General features: G+C 32.0%; 1 protein-coding gene across 3 annotated transcripts; it reads right to left on the minus strand.

Annotated features, from left to right (window-relative positions):
- Positions 1 to 5,333: 5,333 nt before the first annotated feature.
- On the minus strand, positions 5,334 to 14,271 carry LOC148603227 (heat shock 70 kDa protein 12A-like). 3 transcript variants are annotated; one of them, XM_088553007.1, is made up of 5 exons: positions 14,078 to 14,271; positions 12,314 to 12,712; positions 7,726 to 7,959; positions 7,319 to 7,481; positions 5,334 to 6,472 (listed from the first exon to the last, which is right to left on the minus strand). In XM_088553007.1, exons 2-5 carry the CDS (start codon positions 12,653 to 12,655, stop codon positions 5,412 to 5,414), a joined length of 1,800 nt encoding a protein of 599 aa, XP_088409133.1. In that variant the 5' UTR covers positions 12,656 to 12,712; positions 14,078 to 14,271; the 3' UTR covers positions 5,334 to 5,411. The 3 variants fall into 3 exon arrangements, with proteins under 3 accessions (XP_088409133.1, XP_088409131.1, XP_088409132.1); XM_088553005.1 differs by having other exon boundaries at positions 12,314 to 12,726; XM_088553006.1 differs by lacking the exon at positions 14,078 to 14,271 and adding an exon at positions 13,245 to 14,023 and having other exon boundaries at positions 12,314 to 12,726.
- Positions 14,272 to 20,379: the final 6,108 nt, after the last annotated feature.

A 20,379-nucleotide genomic window follows, 5' to 3' on the forward strand; every position in this document is an offset into this window, starting at 1 on the left:
TATTTTTTTCCTAATATCTACAATAAATGATTTCACTTAAATTACTTTCAAAGTGTATTGGGTCGATTGATCTTTGACCCCTCCTCTTATTAATGCAAAATAGCAGAAAACTTTACCGTTGTTTTACTTTGATAAGTACGATATTCAAAAACTATATTGATTTATCTTTCCATTGATATAGTGTATACCCTCTAGGCCAAACTCGAAAACTAAAGCACTTTTTGATACCTGTCCACAGCACCATGTAACTTTGGTTCCCTTGATTATTCTTTCTGTATTTCTTTTTTTTTCCATTTCGTGGTAGTAAACATATAAAAGTTTCCTAAGAAATCCATCAGTATGCCAGAATAACACTTAGTTAAAGTTAAACTTATGCAAAACATGTTTTAGGGTAGTTAGAAAATGTTTAGAAATAAGTTCACGGTCATGTAAATATAATATATATGCAAATAAAATATATTTTGTTAATATATTTTGAGCAACATTTTATTTTTTACTTTGTTTTGTTAGTTGAACATGCAGGATTACTGTCTGCCTTAAGGGAGTTTGGGAAAACTGTGCAGTTACAGACGTTTGCTATCATTGGGAAACATGGTATATATACCATCATTTTGATTTTTCAATAACATAATTTTAATCAAATATTAGAACAATATTTTGACATTTTATGTGACCCATCGATAATTAGTGGTTTATGATATTTAACTTCCTCAATTCACGATCATGCTGTAGTATATGAATTATATATTCAATCATGTCACGATTATTTCTCTCGCATGCCAGTGTAACGGGGATATCAACCGTGCCAAAGAAAATGTCTTAAGTTTACTTTGTAGTATACAAGAAAGTTTAAGAGATTTATATATCATAAAATTCATTGATCAACTGCCTGATTAGTTGGTACATCTAAAGTGCTGTTCCGATTTCTTTGAAAATTTATACATCTTAACGATATAACATAAAAAGCATATCTGCCAGATAAAAAGAGAAATGTCATTTTCATTGCCAAAAGTATACTTTAGTGCAAGTATTCATCTCGTTCTGACATTCATGATTTCGATAGTCATACAGATATAAAACTGGATACAAGACTTTTATTTCCTTTTCCAATGTGCTATTATTTAAAGAAAACCCCAGCAGATGAGAGGCAGTTATATTATCTTTAATACGTTTTATCTACAGGATAATGGTTTAGTTGGAAATTTTTATTAGCTTATGGAAAAATCAAATTAAAGTCCCGTACGACATAATTAAATCAAATGTTGTATGCTTGATTTGATTTCAAATTTAATCTTTTGTCAATTTTATGTCAAAATTATAGTTTAGTGTCAGTGTCCATTTCATTGAGAAAGCTTACGTAATTTAGATGGCTGTACAAATATAGAATTGGATATAAATTATTTATTTTCAAACCAATTTGCTGTGATTGAAAGAAAATTACACCGATTCAAGGCACTTACATTATTTTGATAAGTTTATTTATAGGATAAAGGTTAAATTGGAATTGTACATCAGCTAAGGAAAACATGCCATAAAATTCTGCTTTCACAATTTAATGAAATGTTATACGACTTAATTTGCTGGCAATCTATAACTGCTTTGTTGACTTGTAGGATACTTTGTACATCTTAACAACATGATAGCTGATGCATTTCTGCCAAATTTAAATGGAATGAAAAGAGAAATGTCGAAATATACAGTCAAAACTATACTATAGTGTTAGTATCCATTTCATTGTGAAAACAAACATGATTTCAATGGTTATTAGTTATTGGATATAATATTTCATCCTACATATAAAATTTTCTGTAAATTTCAGAAAATCTATCAGATCGGATAAACTTAGAAATTGCACGTAAAATGCATGAGGATGGAAATTATATACAAAAAGGAGTACCGTAAGCGTATTAATTTTCGTGATTGCTAATTTTTGTGGATTTTGTCAAGTGAACATATTTCACGGGTATCAATTTTCGCGGTTTCAAAAAATGATTAGCGTTATATGGTGTTACAAATGAATTCCGCATGTACAATTTTCCGCGGTTTTCTGTCAAAAGCAAAAATAGCCAAAATTAGTACGTTAACAGTATATTATAATTACATGTAAAAAGCATTAGGATGGAGATTATGTACAAAGGAAGTATAAAATTGAATGTAGAATGCATGACGGTAGAAATTTAATGCAAAAGAAAATAAACACTATTTTAACAAAACAAGAGGATTGAAAGATTAATCAAGGGAACCAAGGCCATAGCGGCAATCAAAAGAATGCACTCCAGGGTCAAAGACCAGACGTGGAAAACAGACATACACAACAAAGAACATAAAGTAACTAAAATCATACATACAAAGTAACAAAAGTAAAAAATGAGCAACTCGGACTCCATTAAAAACTGGGAGCATGGACCGGGTGCACCGGTAGGGTAAGCGTACTCTGCTTTTTTAGAAACACCCGCCGAGTTGCTCGTAAAAGGTCAAGTCCGGGGTAGACAAACGAGGGAAGGAAAACTATAACCCGTTGAATAAATCAGTTTTCATGGTGCTGATGGATACACCATAACGATTCACGAGCTCATGATAACGACCATAAAACTTCTGTAGTGATGACTTCAATCTTGTAGCAACATAACCCTGCTCCAGAAGCCTATTTGTTAGAATTCTAGCGCGATACAAAAAGTCCGCGTAGTTTCGGCAAGCTCTGGCATAACGTATGAGTTGTGATATGAACACTCCATATGCAGGAGCCGAAGGGATGTAGCCACAGATGAAAGGAAAGTTGACAATTCTGAATGAAAAGTCATCACGTTTGTCGCAAAGTTTGGTCAATAGTTTTCCTTTACCATCGCTTTCTAAGTGTAGGTCAAGATATGAGGCTGACTTCACAGTGTCTGTAGTATCCTTTATCTCAAGTTTTTTTGGGTAGATGCGATGTATCAAATCCCCGAAAAAAACTATATGCATAGGAGCTTATGCAATTGCTTCTATAATGCATGAGGATTAAAATTAAATGCAAAAGAAAATTGCTTTTATAATAAATGAGTATTAAATTGCTTGCTGAATGTATGAGGATTAAATGTATAAGTAAAAGACTATTAAATTGAATGACCAAAGATGGACTTAGTATGGAGTATAAAATTGCAAGTGGAATCCATTGGAATAGAATTTATTTTCAAGAGGGAGTATACAATTGCTTGTAGAATTATGTTGATTTAAAGTATAAGCAACAGAGAGTAAATAATTGCTTGTAGAGTTACGGATGCTCTAAGATTTGAATTTTATGTATAAGGGAGTATACGATTGTTTGTGACTGCATGAGGATTGCAATTATATGCATAAGAGAGTAAAATAAACTTGTATGATGTGTGAGGATTGAAATTATATTTAAAATAGAGTATAATAAACTTGTATGATGTATGAGGATTGAAATTATATTTAAAATAGAGTATACAATTTCCTGTAGAATGTATGAGGATGAAAATTATATCCAAAAGAAAGTATACAATTGCCTGTAAATTGAATGAGGATGGATATTATATACAAAAGGAGTATTCAATTGTATATAGAATTATGAGGATCGAAATTGTAAGCAGAAGGGAGTACACAATTGCTTGTGGAATAATTGAGGACAAAGATGTTTAGCAAAGGAAGTATAAAATTGCCTGTATAATGCATGCGAAAGGAACTTTCAGGCAAATGAGAGTAAATGTTTAATGTCAGAGAATAATAAAAATTAAGTACAAAAGAGTGTATTCAATTGCACAAAGAATTATGATGATCTAAATTATAAGCAAAAGAGAGTATACTATTCTTGTAAAATGCATGAGAAAGGTCAGTTTTTGCTCAAGAGAGTATCAAATTGATTATTGAATGTATAAGGAATTAAAATATAATCAAAATAGCATATAAAATAGCATGTTGTAATAAAGGATGACATTGTAACAAAAATATCATATAAATTGTATTATATGACAAATACTGGAGGACGGAAATTATTTCAAAAGAGCGTATAAGATTGCCCGTATAATGCCTGATAATCTAGATATATGCAAAACGGAGAATAAATTGAAGGTAGAATGGAGAAATTATATATGCAGTTCACAATATAAAATAGCATGTACAATTAATGCATGTGGATAGATATTTTTGTTTTTAGGTAGATGGAATTTATAATCAAAAGAGTGTATATACACTCTTTACACATTATAAAAGAGTTTATAAAACTGCTTACAAAATATATGAAGATTGAAATTATATCATAAAAGGAGTATAAGATGGCTTGCAGTATGCTTGAGGATTAAGTAAAAGAGAGTATGAAATAGCATGTTAAATAAAAGAAGAGGAAAGTTATATACCAACAAGACTATAAATTTGCTTGTAAAATGCATGAGGATTGACATTTTATGCACGAGAGGGTATAAAATTGCCTGTTAAATGAAAGAGAATGAAATTAAAAAAAGAGAGAATATTATAAGGGTCTATGGTTGCAGTCGATCTATCAAATGAAAAAACCCACACATTTTATATATGCAAATGGTCGAGCGCCATCGTAGAGTGAACTTTAAAAAGGTATTGTATTCAAATTATTTAATGATATTGTGTAACTTACTTATAGGACAGAAACCATTTCACAATCATTAATATCTATCATTGTTTTTAGATATAGTAAGTAAATCCTTCAGTGAATTACTGGTGTGTTGTTTATGACACTGTATTATTGAAACATCTGCCCCACCCGAACAGCATCTCTATATTGTATTCAATGCTCATACTTACCGAAGAAATGAACAATAAATCGAGATGGCATATGCTATACATTTGTATATAAAATGGATTTTCAAAGTCATTACAAAGCAGAGAGAGAAAAAATACATGTGTCACATACATGTAGTTTTTTCATCGCAACAAAAGTCATTTGAGGTACTCGAGTAGCAAACACAATTTCCCCAATGGATACAAAAGACTCATTATGTATTCAACAGATAAAAAATAATTATAGGTAAATGCATACAAGTGCATTAATTATCGTAATTTTGTCATTGAAAACGGAAATAAGATTTGGATTTTTACGATTTAGCAAAAATATCTTTTTTCAGTAATTTTTCACTTTCGCTTTTTTGCGATTTCGAAATTTTTATCTTTTCTCTAAATTGAAAATCGTCTTAACTTCTTCTGCCCCGTAATATCCATAATGACATGTATACGAATCCTAATATGTTATTCTTTATATTGTTCATCCTAGTTATTGTTTGCCTTATTACATTTTTCCCGAAGCCCATTTTCGCTGTATAATAGTTTGTAAGTCTATGATTTAATTAAGAATAAGAATTTCCAAGTTTATAAAATTACATTTTATTGAACCAGATAAATAAATGGATAAATTGAAAGCAAATATAAAATACTAACAAATGCTCTCACTTAAACATACAATCAAAAACTATTTCTGTCTTTCGATTTATACCTTCCACTTCCGCTGTGACGTAAAGTTCAGTAAACCCAAAGTACATTTTCACCTTAACAATTCGATCATTTCCAGGAATAGGTACAAACAAAACTCCTAATTTGCTTACGCCTTTTTCAATTGTATACAAAGGATTTTTATGATCAGATGCAAACACTTCAATTAATGCTTCAGTATCGTCAGAGCGAGTTGGATTGCAAACAAATTCATAATCGCTTTTTCCAACAATCAGTCTTGAGTCCTCTTCAATCATGATCTTAAAGATGTCAGTGCAAACTACTCTTCCACTGGAATACGATTTTAATGACACAGGATGCTTATTATGGTCAAATATAGTACCAACTGAAATCCCATACGTTCTTGGACATATTCTCTCACTAATGAGGTCCGGGTTTTGACCAAACATCACAGCTCCTTTCATGACGACGGAAACTCCGTCATTTGGGCATATGATATTATGTTCCTTTCCCAAGCATGCCTTTACTTTGCTATAAAGAAGTGGGGATTCTGAGTAGCCACCTACCATTAAAATACTTTGAATGTGATGTCCAAGTTTATCACAATTGTCTAAGAGCTCTGCCACCTTAATTAAAATGTTGTCTATTGATTTAGTAAAGAATTGTTTGATCCTATCGATGTTTATTCGAAGTTTGTTTCCCTTCTTTACATCAACTATATCTTTCATGGATTTCTTCTCTAGTAAAACTTCATGAAATTCTCTTTTCATTATATTCTTGTACGTGGTAAAACGCGAAACTGGAAACGTTATTGTTAAAAAGGCATCTTCATCAGTAAAACGCTTTTTAACTTCAAAAGTCTTTATAATAAATATGTAGTCCTCAGTATTCTCTTTTACAAAGGTCTCCCAAACTTTCTTCCCAAACAGTTCGGAGAGAAATTCTAAATATTCTTGATCAATCATTTTTCCACCCCAGGGACCTCCACTTGGTTTTATTATTTCTTTAAGAGCCGATTCCAAAAGAACTTCATACACGGTAATATCAATAGTTCCACCTAAAAGAGAAATACAATCATCTAATCTAATTTGCTGACGCCTTTTTTCAATTGTATACAAAGGATTTTTATGATCAGATGCAAACACTTCAATTAATGCTTCAGTATCGTCAGAGCGAGTTGGATTGCAAACAAGTTCATGATCGCTTTTTCCAACAATCAGTCTTGAGTCCTATTCAATCATGATTTTAAAGATGTCAGTGCAAACTACTCTTCCACTGGAATACGATTTTAATGCGCGTACCTGGTCCACGCTCCCAGTTTTTAGTGGAGTCCGAGTTGATCATTTGCTTCTGTTACTTTGTAAGTGTACTTTTAGTTGCTCTATGTTCTTTGTTGTGTATATCTGTCTGGTCTATGTCCCTTGGTTGCATTGTTTTATTACCGATATAACATTGGTTCCCTTGATTACTCTATATAATATGTAAGAGGAAAACGGTATAAATGAACAATTTACAGATGCGATAAGCTAGTTTTCTACCTGAAATCGTAAGCATAAATGACGATTACGTAATTTTGCTAAGTGTTAAGTTCAACATGCAAAGTATTATAATACATCGCTTAATAGTTTAGTATTGATTTCCAAAATAGTATTTCGTCATTTATCTGTTTATACCAGATAAATATATTCTAAATCAAGTATTTTGTCCTACAAAAATGGTTTGCTCTTCCCGGTGTCTTACATCACAAATTAAACTACACTTGAAAGGTATGAATATTATATAAAGAAATTAATGTGATGTCGTTGTGCCACAAAAAAATAAAAGAAAAAAGAAACCAACTTTGAATTATTCTAGTAAACAAAAATTCATTGAGGGCCTCCATTTAAATGAAATATAGCATTACCTCCACAGTCAAGAACCATGAATTTGTGTCCTGGTTCAAAGGATTTTATAACAGTTTTCCCCGGAACTCTGTGGTCTGACGTTTTAACAACTGTTTCTCGACAATAAAGAGCAGCAGCTTCTGGCTCATATGCTAGTGTTAAAAACTCTCTCTGGATTCCAGCCTGCAGTTGGAAAATTGGAATAATGATTATGCATCATATGATTCATAAAAGAACTTCATATAAAAAATAAAGGAATAATCAAGGGAACCAATGTTCTAGCGGTAAGCAAAAGATTGTAATCCAGGGACAAAGACCAGACATGGAAAACAAACATACACAACAAAGAACATGAAATATCACATATTACAGACTTTGCATAATTCTTACTAGGACTGCAACATAAAATCGATAAACATTCCCTTACCTCCATTGCTGCTTCTACCATAAACTGCTTTGCCCAATCTGTCCAAATGGCGGGTATGGTAAGAACCCAATGTATATCTTCCTTTTGGAATTTAAAATGACTTATTTTTGCAGAGTTAAAAAAATAATCTTTGAAGAATTTTATTGACTTAGAAAACACAGTTAATGCTTTCATAGAATTTCCCTTAATATCTTTGATCATTATGTCTCCATCTTCAGAAAAATCCAGCTTGCTCTGTAATAAAGAACAAAACGCATAAAAAGTCTTTAAATCACATAATTCTAAAGTTTTTCTTTTTTGTTGAATTAAACAAATTAACCTGATTCTAATTCTCTTTTTTTTTTTAACTTTTTTAGAAGTATAATTAGTGTAAGAGGCTGTCTTTGAGAAAACAATGCAAAAACTCATTTTGTGTCCAAAAGTCATTTTTGCATGGACTGAAAATTTATGTTGGGGTTGGAAGGTAGTAAGTTAAGATTCCCAAAAATGCTAATTATTCTTTTCAAACATTGTTCTATTTATAGTAACAGTCATTTTTAAGCATTAACATATTTGCTTTGATTTTTTCATCTTTAAATTTGGACTATTTTCTTTGTTGAAAAATTAAAGTGTTAAAATGTTAAATACAAAATAATTTTGAAAAGGTGTAAAAGCAACACTCCTTTAAGAAAGACAGTTCATAGTTTATTTTGAAAATTGGCACGCTGAATAGCGTAGGGGTTTTCTTCGGTTTTGATATGGGTAACTCGGAAGCATGTCATAACGGAAGTAACGCTTAAAATTAACTATAGTTACTTTTAAAATATCAGTGCTGCTTTAAGTTACCTATTTTTAAAATGTCGAGACGGGATTTTAATATTTTGATAACTTTTTTTATGCACTTGAAAAAGATACTTTTGTAAAATTCGAAATTTGTTGAGCAGTTTTTTATATGTCATATAAGGCAGTCGACTAAAAGATTGAAACCAGAAAAACTCTGAATTGCATTAAAATACAAGTTGAAAAACAATATTTTATATAAAAGCAATATTTGGAATGCGATACTTTGGTCCGATTTGGCCAATTGCAAAAACTAATTGTTCCTATCCCCTGCATTATGTTCCTTCTTTCTTTCTTTGGAAAACGTTCATATTATACGTTAAAATAAAATTTACACAGCTTAAATTAGATGATTAACTCCTGCTTGAGTATCTTATTTATCGGAATGGTATGTATCTAACTTTGTCACGAATAAATATCGACGTAATTATGAGTAATAATTCTCGAGAAGTGGAGATCGTGTCATGTTAGGAAACACTGCTTAACCATTCAAAAATTTGACTTTAATATAGCGATGCTTTAAAGGCCTTGGGAGAAGACAGAACAACATTTTTTAAATGTTGCGATATTTGTGTGTAAAGTATAGACTGAAATGATATATTGACAAATGTTGGACAGAAATTGTCAGAATCACGGAAACTCTAACGCCAGTAATCATGAATTCAATAACGACAGGTAGACAAATATACGGATATAATCATTATATCGAAAAAATAAGAAATCAAAAAGCCCAAAACATTTCGATTACTACTGAAAAAGTACAAATGTACATGTACATTTTGTAGTTGTACATGTACAAAAAATTACAATTTACATGTGTATTGTTCAGTGTACTGAATAGGCATGGAATAGTCTTTTTTTCATATTCCTGCCTTTGGCTTCGTTTTAAAAGATTTTCAGGAATGGGGAGTAACCTTTTACAAAGTTGTCATCTGACAGACTGGTTTACTGTCAAATTAGAGCAAGGACTTCAAATTCAAATATTCAAGAGCCGCGGTAAGTGCTTGGATTTTTTTTGTATAACTTATTGCAAACCATCCATGTATTTACCGAAGTAAAAAGAGTTTAAGTTTCCAATAAAAATATTAACTGTTTTCATTTTCTCCAGTGATACCGCACACACCCGTGGGGTACGTCTCTTTGAAACACTTGCCAAAATGGATTGCATTTGGGAAATATGAAAAACGACTCTAAGCCTGATTCCCAATGTGTTGAATACTTCTAATATTGACCGTATACAGCACAACCTCAACCCATTTGGGATTCAGTATCCAGGGCTGTGTTCTGATTTTGCCGCCAATGTTTACTGTTTCCCCTATCACCATTGATACCGCCAACACCTGTGGGTTACCTCCCTTTGAAAAACTTCTAGAAATGGCTTGCATTTCGTAAATATGAAAAACGACTCTAAACCAGATTCCTAATGTGGTGAATATTTTTTGTATTGGGCGTACACAGTACGACTTACTCTCATTTGGAATTCGCTCGGTGCAGGTCCGGGCGTCAAAAGAATAAGCCTGCAGCAGCGCTAAGCTTGTCGTAAAAGGCGACTAAATAGTGCTCAGAAACCTACCCGTGTGCTAGTCGCTCTGCCCACAGAGCAACTGGGATGTGTGCCCAGGTGATGGAATGGTGTACCCCTGGCATTTTACATGCTGGGGTGTCAGGCTATAATACGGAATACCTGACCGCAAACCATAGTGGTGCACTGTGTTGGGAAAGATGTCACGTTCCTCGCACGTTAAAGAACCCTGCTGTGGTATTCGATAGGAGTAGGAACCTTTGCGCTCCGCCACAGGAGGCTAAATTGCCCGACCCTACCCATCTCTCCCTTTTTCTTCTGCCAATCAAAATTTGACGACCCTATTATCCTTGTTTCCCCATCCCTTTTTTCATTTCATCATCATCACTTCATGTTCATTTTATCAACCCTTTCATGTTCATTGTCTGAATATAGCTGAAATATTGCTGCTCGGGTGTTAAACCCCAACGAACAAACAAACAAACATTTGGGATTCAGTATCCGGTGCTGTTTTCTAATTTGTTCTTGAAATGAATAAAATCCTTAATGATTGAAATTATCTTTAACATGTCATTCGCAAGGAAATGAGTTTGAATTACATGTGTGAAAGAATGCAAGAAGGTGATTGAAGCATTGCAGTTCCCCATTTATTATTTCCTTTATCAACTAATAAATGTTAATAAGGTTTCCTAATTATTATACATATTCATTAAAAGGTGATTCCTAGAAATTCTGAGTAATAAAGGGCATTGTTTGAAAATTGTTAAAAGATGTCAATAAAGAGAGAAATATATATATATATTTTTTAAAACTGTCATGAAAATAAAGAGCTTGTTAATTTCTATTGCAGGCAAAGGAGTCTTCTAGGAGAGTGAGAGTGTATTGAAACGCTAAGAGCCTTCAATTGAAAAGGAACCAAAAAATAAATCCAGACTTTGAATTCTGGAGCTTATGATGGGAATTGGAAACAAACTGGACAAAACATTACAAACCTTATTAAATAATACAAATGTACAAAATGTTTCTGTGTTTTAAATTCATATATTGCATATGTACATTTTGTGCACATAAATGTATAAGAGTAATCAAGGGAACCAATGTTATAGCTGTAATCAAAAGAATGTAATTCAGGGACAAAGACCAGATATAGAAAATAGACATACACAACAAAGAACATAAATTAACTAAAATCATACATACAAAGTAACAAAAGTAAGGAGCAACTCTGACTCCACTAAAACACTGGGAGCATGAACCAGGTGCACTGGTAGGGTAAGTTACAGTTACATATATATGTACAGGTATGTCTGCAAGTAAAAAAATGCACATGTAAATGTATGTCATGTTTTGGAAATTAAAAGTGAATCTCTTTTCTCAGATTACCGCTATAACCTTGGTTCCCTTGATTACTCTCTCAGAGAGATATTGGCATGATATTTTAATTCTAAAGGAGTTAAGCAGTTTGTCAGTGGGAAACGAAACACATGTTGTAAATCATGTACATATAAATCCAAAAAATTCTATATTTTCTATAATCAATTCTTAAGAAATTATCTCCCCTTAAAGGATACAAATGCCATTGTTTGTCAGTTTTATCGATGATATAAGTGCTTTAATGTGGAAAATGATGAATGTTTTTGATCTTGTGGTAGATATATACACTTATGAATGATTACTTCTTTTCTGGTGAACATGCTGGCAGAATACCTTAATTGAGTATTCAGTGTTTCACTGCCTCCCATGTTAAAATTTGGTTAAAATAAGGAATTTTTTTAAATTGGCAAATCTTCAAATTTTAAAACCTTTTTATAGATTTTTGGTCAATGATTATGACAAACTGCTTGTTGCTTTAGGAAAGGCTAATTATACTTTATTTAGTAAATTTAGTTCTTTGATCATATTTTTAAAATTGTCCTAGTTCGTGTGTTTGACCTGTAAATTAGCATTTTCAAAGGAATTCATCAGAAAACAAAAAGGCGGCCATATCTCGGCCAATTTGGATTCAACGGGAAAAAAATATTTTGCATGTTTTCGTTTCACATGGGGTCCTACCCAATGCACTACAAATTATTAGTAATAGCTGAAACCAGTTTTGGACGATTTTGCATGGTTTTCTCAGGGACAGTCTCTTAATAGATTTTATGAAACTGAGGTAAGGAAAACTACAATTGTAAACCAAAACAAATAAAAAAAACAAAAACAACAATTCAAAAATAATTCTGAAGTTCGATAGAGTTTCAAACTTACTTTCTCTTGATAAAGAGTCATCTTGAATCTTTCAAACAAACAGAAATCTTCTGATGTATCGTCTTCAAGGAGGTCATTATATTTTTTCTCAGCAGCATACCCAAAGCTCACAAAATCTCCATTCCTTTTTAATAATATGGCTGTTGGTGTCTTTGAAGTGGCTAGACTGGTTTCCCGTGATTGCCATGTTTCAAATCCTTCAATATAACTATGGTCCGACTTGAATCTATCTTTAGTAGAATATGCAAAACCACTAAATGACGTCCCAAAGTCGATCGCAACCACGATTAATGCGTTATCTTTTTTGTAGTTTTTGTTTCTTTTACTTTCACTAGCTTCCATTATTGTTTATTCCTATCCTTGACCCTCCGGTTTATGAAGATAAATCTCAACTGTAATCTAACATGGTCAAACTAAAAAAATACCACTCATATATAATTAACATTTCAATAATACTGTACACTTGTGTCAACGAGTAATATCTAACCAGCAGCAGAATATTCAAGCAGATAGACAAATCTAAATCCAAAAGTTAATTGTATACAAGAAGTACTCAAAATCAAAACTATCGAAATAAGCAGCCAAATCCACCGCCGTGAGATTATATTATGTGATTATAAGGAATGAAACCTTGGTGTTTTAGGTATTTTTAAATATTTTTTTCGATAAATTCTGATGAACAATATGAATAAGTCACAGCCCACAACCGAGCATGGCACTTTACATTTTTCTCACGTTTGTTAAATCATTGACAAAAGGGACGATAGCTAAAACGGTTGTCCATTAAAAAAAAATAATTGTTTTAGCATACCGAATTAAGATACTGTAAATATATTTTAATTGTTTTGTTTTGTTTTGTTTTGTTTTCTTATGAACTGTATATTTTGTTTAATTGATATGAATCAAAAGCCTACATTCTCTATGAACTTACTTCCCTGGCCAATTTCTGATACATTTTCCGGTTGGTTTGGCGTATATCGTTAGCCTACCTCGTATGTAGTGCTCGGTAGGATAAATTCAATCTGATATAATTTAAGGTCAGACAAGGATAGTGAATGTTGTATTATATATAGACGGCGTTCTTTCATTGTGGTGTTTTTTTTCAAAGCAAGTCTGGTTTTCAATGATAAAATGATGATTATCAAGATAAAAAATCGGGCACTTAGGTCCATAACAACCACTACCATCGCTTTAACACTTAAGAAAATATTTAAGTACATGTACCACACACTTGTAGAAAACAATTGGTAACGGGTATGCGTTCTATTTGCGATAATAATACCTTAGATTTCAACAACTTTGAGTGATGTAATGTTAACGTATGACTGATATGTATATGATTTAAGCATATTTAATTATTCAAACACAACTATAAGGATAAGACACCAGTTTTACAACCTATTTTAGGTCTTGTTCGTTAGAATACATCGATACATACAATATAAAGAAAGAAGTGTTTTAAATAATTTGCCCGTCGTGTGAAGAAGTGAATATTTTTTTTTAATTCCATGAAAATATTAAAATAAAAATGTCTAATTTTCTATTCCTTGCTATTAAAAGAAAAGTAGATAATCTAATGCATCCGGAATCTCCAATACACAACTCTGTATCCATCAATACATAAAATTTAACGACGTAAATTTAACAATAATCCATGCTTACCAAAAAATGAATAAAATGTCGAGTAAACTAATTGACTTTTGGCATGAACAACTTAATATACAACACATTGTTATCAGATATTGATTTAGTGAAAATAGTTACCTAACTACAGCATTCTAAATCCAATTCAAATATCCAAAATAATTTATATGATAAAGGAATTAACCCTGCTATTGAAATGTCAATAATCATATACACAATATCATTAGTGTGAATAGTGTAACTCGTTCTGAAAACACAATATAAAGTACCCATACAATAAATTGCTACTCGGTCGATATATGAATGTTTAAATGGCTGATTAGAACAAGGAAGTTTAATAACAATTTTTTAACTTCGTCGTCAGACATTTTGTTTGAAGTGTAAGGGTATCAATATGACAAAGACTTATACTTATCAAATACGGTTATTTTTATGTATGGCGAAACACAAATTGAATACAAAAATGATTTATTCCTGCCAGTTAAAGAGAAATGTAAATAATGATTGTAGGTTTTTTTTTTTTTTTTTTGACTGAATAAAACGGTTACTTCAGAGTGTAAAAGACAGCTATTTGTATAAAATATTGATCAGATTTTCTTTTTGTAATATTGATTACTGGGCCATAATGATATAGTGGAAAGCAGCATATAGAAATTAGATCTAGAGTACTTTATAAAGTAGTGTAACAGGGTATCGATTTTTGTCAATTTGCCTTAATATTTTAACTCATAGCTATATTATATGTCGTTGGATAGAGGGGACGAAGCCCCATCGGATTATCGATGTCGTGTGAATGATGAAAATCGGGTCAAAGGTGAAACACTCATATTTCTCAAAACACTTATTGGTGTTTTTTTAGTGCGTTAATTGTTATATTTTTGTAAATTCTCAAACATTTATATATCAAATAATAGCTTAAAATCTAATTCACTTTGATGTAATGATGTAAAGAAAGGGTAATCAAGGGAACCAAGGTTCTAGGGGTAATCAAAAGAATGTAATCCAGGGACAAAGACCAGAAATGGAAGACAGACATACACAACAAAGAACATAAAGTAACTAAAATCATACATACAAAGTAACAAATGAGCAACTCGGACTCCACTAAAACCCGGGAGCATGGACCAGGTGCAGCGACAGTGTAACTAGTGAAAGACGAGAGAGGATACTTTCTCCTTTACAAAGCAATGGCCGCTGCTATTACTTTTTTTTAAATTGGTTCAAATATTTGCAAAAACGAGCAAAGATGGCTTAGACACCTTTTTGTGAATTTATGGATCTGCAGCTTATAAGGTGTTTAAACATTGAAAAATTGATTCAGAAGATAACCGTAATATACAAAACATAAGTTTCTTAAAATAATTAATGAGTTATAAAAGGCAAAACATGACTAACGTGGTGTAAGCGGAAAGAATGTTTCAATCAGAAGCACCTACGAACACAACGAATAAAAATGTTTTGATAACATGCTTAACAATCTCCTAACGTTCTTCAAACATTCCAGGCAATTCGTTGTACAAACGTTTTTAACATTCACACGAGTTGAAGCGTTCTAAAACAAATGTCTAGAAATGAGATCAAAATCAAATTGAATTCTAGAAGAGCTTAGTCCGTTTTCTTAACGGTCCACTTTGTTTTGCAATTCGCTTTAGTTAAAGACACTATTTATAACCGCATTGTGTTGTTTACTGTGACAATGTCATTCATATATCTCAATTGGTGCTTGTGGATCATACGAATAAGAAGAACTACAGACAATACTATAATATGTTTTTCCAATGACAAGGGAGTCACATTTCCTTGCCATAACCTTGAAAACGTCAGTACCCATCAAACGACCTTCAACATACTGTTTGTTGGTTTCTGGATGCTTGCTTGGATCAAATTTAACGTTTGAGGCAATACTAGATGTTCTTGGGCATACCCTCTAATTTATGAGGTGAGAATTATGAACAAACATCACAGTACCTTTTACTATAGCTGAAACAGCTTCTTAAGGACAGAAAATATTGCACCTTTGATTTGTTTCTCGTAGCTCTGCTCTTAAAACAGGTGAATCAGAGTAAAATCCAACCATTAATATCAACTCAATATTGGTTCCCTTTTCTTGCATTTCAGAGAGAAGTTCATTAATATGGCGAGTAATACTGTCAATTGAGAAAAAACTGTTCAATGAATTCTGGCTTGAGTTTAAGTTTTTTTCATACCTTTTAGTTTCTATACTAGAAACGTGTAATGCCTCGAGTTGCTGAAATGAAACATTTAAATTTCGATGAGAAAATATATTGTATAAACCCACGAGAATTCTAATTACTGTTAAATCTTCAGAATTTGGTTATACACTTTACACACCGTTTCTTGGTCTCAAATCCTCTCTCTATCTCTAGAACATAAAATTCTTCCCAAACATCTAACGTGAATATTTGTTTTAAAAAAACTGATGTACTCTTGATCAACACAAGGACCACACCATGGTCCACCGCTTGGTTGGTGTAACTCCTTCAAAACCGAGTTTTCCTGTACACCATAAAACGTTATTTCAACTGTACCACCTAAAAATACTTTTCTACCAGACCAGAATGGTACGAGAACTGATTAGAAAATACACAAATGTTTAATCAATAAATTTTGCAAATTTCCTTAGCTAATTTGTCTTCTTTAATCAAATTATTGTCCCTTTTAATGTAGTAGTAATTAATTTATATAAAATAACTTTTTTTATTTGAGAGAGTTTTTAAGCTGATCAGGAACAAGAATTCATTAATTTCAGACTTTAAATCTGAATTTAATTTTTACTGCTCTAGCTAGGTTCATTTAAAAATGTTGTTTGCACTTTCTAGTCGTTTGTGAAATGGAGATGTTTAAACATTTCCTTAAACTAAACATGCGCTTAAATGTGTGTTTAATAACATATTAAGATATCATTTAGCAAGGTTTGACAGCTCCATGTATGTCGCTGCAGCCTCTGGTTCATATGTGAGCATGTCGTTATGGATACCTGCCTATCAAAAATATATTGATATACTTCGAACATTCTTTCAGACTGATGTTTTTAGTTTATAATATATAATTGAATAACAAAATAAGTATTATCGTAAAACAAAAAGAAGTCACATTATGAGTATATGAATAAACAAGAAAACTGTAAGCTCTTAGGCCATGTGGTTCTTCAGACAGTTATATACACGTTTTAAAGCGTCATGGATTAGCGACGTTGCTTAATCATTGTTCTTTTTGACGTTATGCTATTACATGTATAAGGGTGCACTATACAGTTACATTAAGGCGCACTGTTTCGCATACCAAGTTACCCCCGTCAAATTTTATAAAACTTAAAATTAAAAGTTGAAATTTGGTGGAAGCATTTATACATATACAAATGCAATATATGTAATGGTAAACAGGTGCAATTTAAATTAAAACGAATGGTATCGGGAATGTTTCAGTCCGTATTAGGTTCCCTCCAACAGATGGCTGATTTTCAAAATACCTTATTTCCTTATAACTTTTTAACTAAAATCGTGAGAAAATGAATCGAAAAGTTTCTAATTATTTTTATCCTTTTTCACCTACTCCATGCATTATTTCATCCTGTGGTAGTGTCTAAGTGCTTGATATTTTATAAAACATAGTATTTGGCCGTTAGTTTTGGAAACGCACCCCTGATTTGTACTAAAACTCTGTTATATTGTTTTAGTATGTTACCATGGCTACTGGATTTTATCATAGTAATCACTAAATTACTTGCAAATGACTTAAACCTTCACACACCAAGTATTTCAAAAATATGCACGTTTATTTTTAATAACAAAACACTAGAAATTTCTGTGCGGACTGCCTGAAAACAGCTTTATTTCAACAAAATGACACCAAATTTTCAGAAATGACCTCACTGTATTCTACTACCTAAAGTGGCTGCCGATTTCCGCTTTCTCCTTCGCTTTCTATTAACATAAGGCTTGTGTTGTTGTATACTTTTTTTTTGCTATGCGGAAAGGTTTTTTTCATATTTTTTTAAGGGAAAAATACGAAATTTTCCAAGTCTGTGTCCATAGAAGTGTGCAATACACTGGGCGATTTTTATAGATGTGTCTATATTAGTTACTTCTGTACCCGTAGCTGCTACAATATTGTATCCCAGTTTGGCCAAAATAGTTTAACCACATGCTAGACATGGTGCGCAGAATATTACGTTTTGCATTTTACAGTCCATGTTAAATTAACATCGATAACCTCTTCAGTTTTAAATAGTATTACATTTCTTGCGCCAAGAAATGCACACGTCACAACGTAGATCGTGGCATTTGCTTACGCTTTTGTTTCCACTAGAAGAAAATTCCGTATTGTTTTTGAGTTGCATTTTATGTGCCATTCTGTTTAAGAATCAGGCTTTTGGTGATTATATTATAATTCTCAATTCTGTCGTTGTTGCCTCGAATATATTGAATACATGTGCATATACAAAACAACTGAAACTTTATTTATATTTATTCTGAAACACCTCTGATGTAGATAGTTTTTGACTGTTTATATAAGGAAAAAGTGCGGGAAAATTTTCCCGCCAGTTACAACTAAATTTGACTTTGACAATTATTTCTGGAAGTTACGACGTATCAATACTTTGGTAATGCATTAGAATTCATTCGTTTTTTTCACTTCATGTGCCAAATCTTATACACATTTTGCCCAATTCTTAGAAAGAGAAGTACTTAACGACTTTTAATGAACGCCGGTTCCGGTACAAGTTCTTTTATTTTGGGGGATTGGTGGAGAATGAGAAAATACTTTTTTATCAGTTTTAAGAATAGAATGATTTCTCGGAATTATGGGTTGCGACGCTATGTTGGTGTTATTCTATGTCTTATCTTCAGTGTCCTTAAATCTGCAATTGGTACATTGGTGGCTTCATTTACCGTGCTATGAATAAGGTTTACTTGATAATCATGCGGAAACAAATACTTTTGATCTCATTTGTCGTGTTGTTTTAGGTTCTACATGTACATATCCGTCTTACCAGTTTTCATAGGATATTTTGTTATTTGTGTTAGGAATGACTCGATCGGAAATTTAGATTTCGATGGGTATAGGTTTCTATGTAGAAGATGTTAAAGATGATATCATCTTAATCTTTTAAACATTGAAATGGTAGGTTTTTTTCGTCAATACACTCCATTGTACACTTAATGAATGTATGGAAGTTATTAATGATGTTGAAGAATTTGTTGAAATCTTCCTGTTTTTATTTTCTTCCGTAAAATAAAACAATCGTTAGTAAACGTTTTCAATTCTGTTTTATATTTAAGCTACTTCCTTATCAAATTCTTCTTTGAGAATATCATAAATCTTATCCTAAAATCATTCCATCACTAACGTGGCTTTACTTGTATGGAAAGTGGTAATCAAACAGAAATGTCTATTTCTAGTACAAGTTTCAGCCCTTCCAGCTATTTGGTTTGGAAAATATTCAATCCAAATCCGATAGCCTTTAATTCTAGTATGTGTGTCATGTTTTTGTAGAGACTAGTTACTTCAAAGTGTACAAGGAATGTTTCTCTAATTACTTGTTCTGGTATGTACTTAAAGAGATCCAAATCGTCTCCTATTTAGCTACATGTAGGTACCATCTTGCATATTAGTAGTAGTGTGGTAACAGGGTACATAATCTTATAGCAATGAACCTATACAAAATATAAATTCCTTCTTCAATACTCTGTCACATATAAATATACATGTAGTGTTTGTTTTATATGAAGTAGTGTCACTGTCTATGCTTGAATACAGGTGTTTGGGTTAATATTCATCTTGCATATATTTTCTCTTCTTTATAATAAAATATTCTTTTTCCTCATATACATATATATATGTATCCAAATATATATATATATATAATCTTTTGTGCATGTTTTACAGTAGAAAGTGTCTTTTATTAGCAATTCCCTTCAGTTTAAATCTGCACTTAAACAATTGTCAAGTATATTAAATGTCAAACACATATCCTGTATTAAAAGACTAGTTCATTATGATCGACACATAATTTTATATATTTAAATGAAAAGAGTAATCAAGGGAACCAAGGTTATGGCGTTAATCAAAAGAATGTAATCCAGGGACAAAGACAAGACACGGAAAACAGACACACACAACAAAGAACACAAAGCAACCAAAACCATACATGCAACGTAACAAAAGTAAATGAGCAAGTCGGACTCTAAAAACTGGGAGCATGGACCAGGTGCACCGGTAGGATGAAAAAGAAAAAATGCTTTGTGAATAAAAATTGTTGATAAAATGTGGAATAGCACTGTTAAAAGGATGATTGTCACAGCAGTCTTGCATTTTTTCTATGGTTGACATTGAAGTGAAATATACAAAAAAATTTTTAGCATTATTTTCATGCCACATGTATATATAAAAAGCTCATG

Source organism: Perna viridis, chromosome 11, assembly GCF_037379345.1.
Source record: "Perna viridis isolate PV_CMFRI_1.1 ecotype Kerala chromosome 11, ASM3737934v1, whole genome shotgun sequence".
Classification (NCBI taxonomy): domain Eukaryota; kingdom Metazoa; phylum Mollusca; class Bivalvia; order Mytilida; family Mytilidae; genus Perna; species Perna viridis.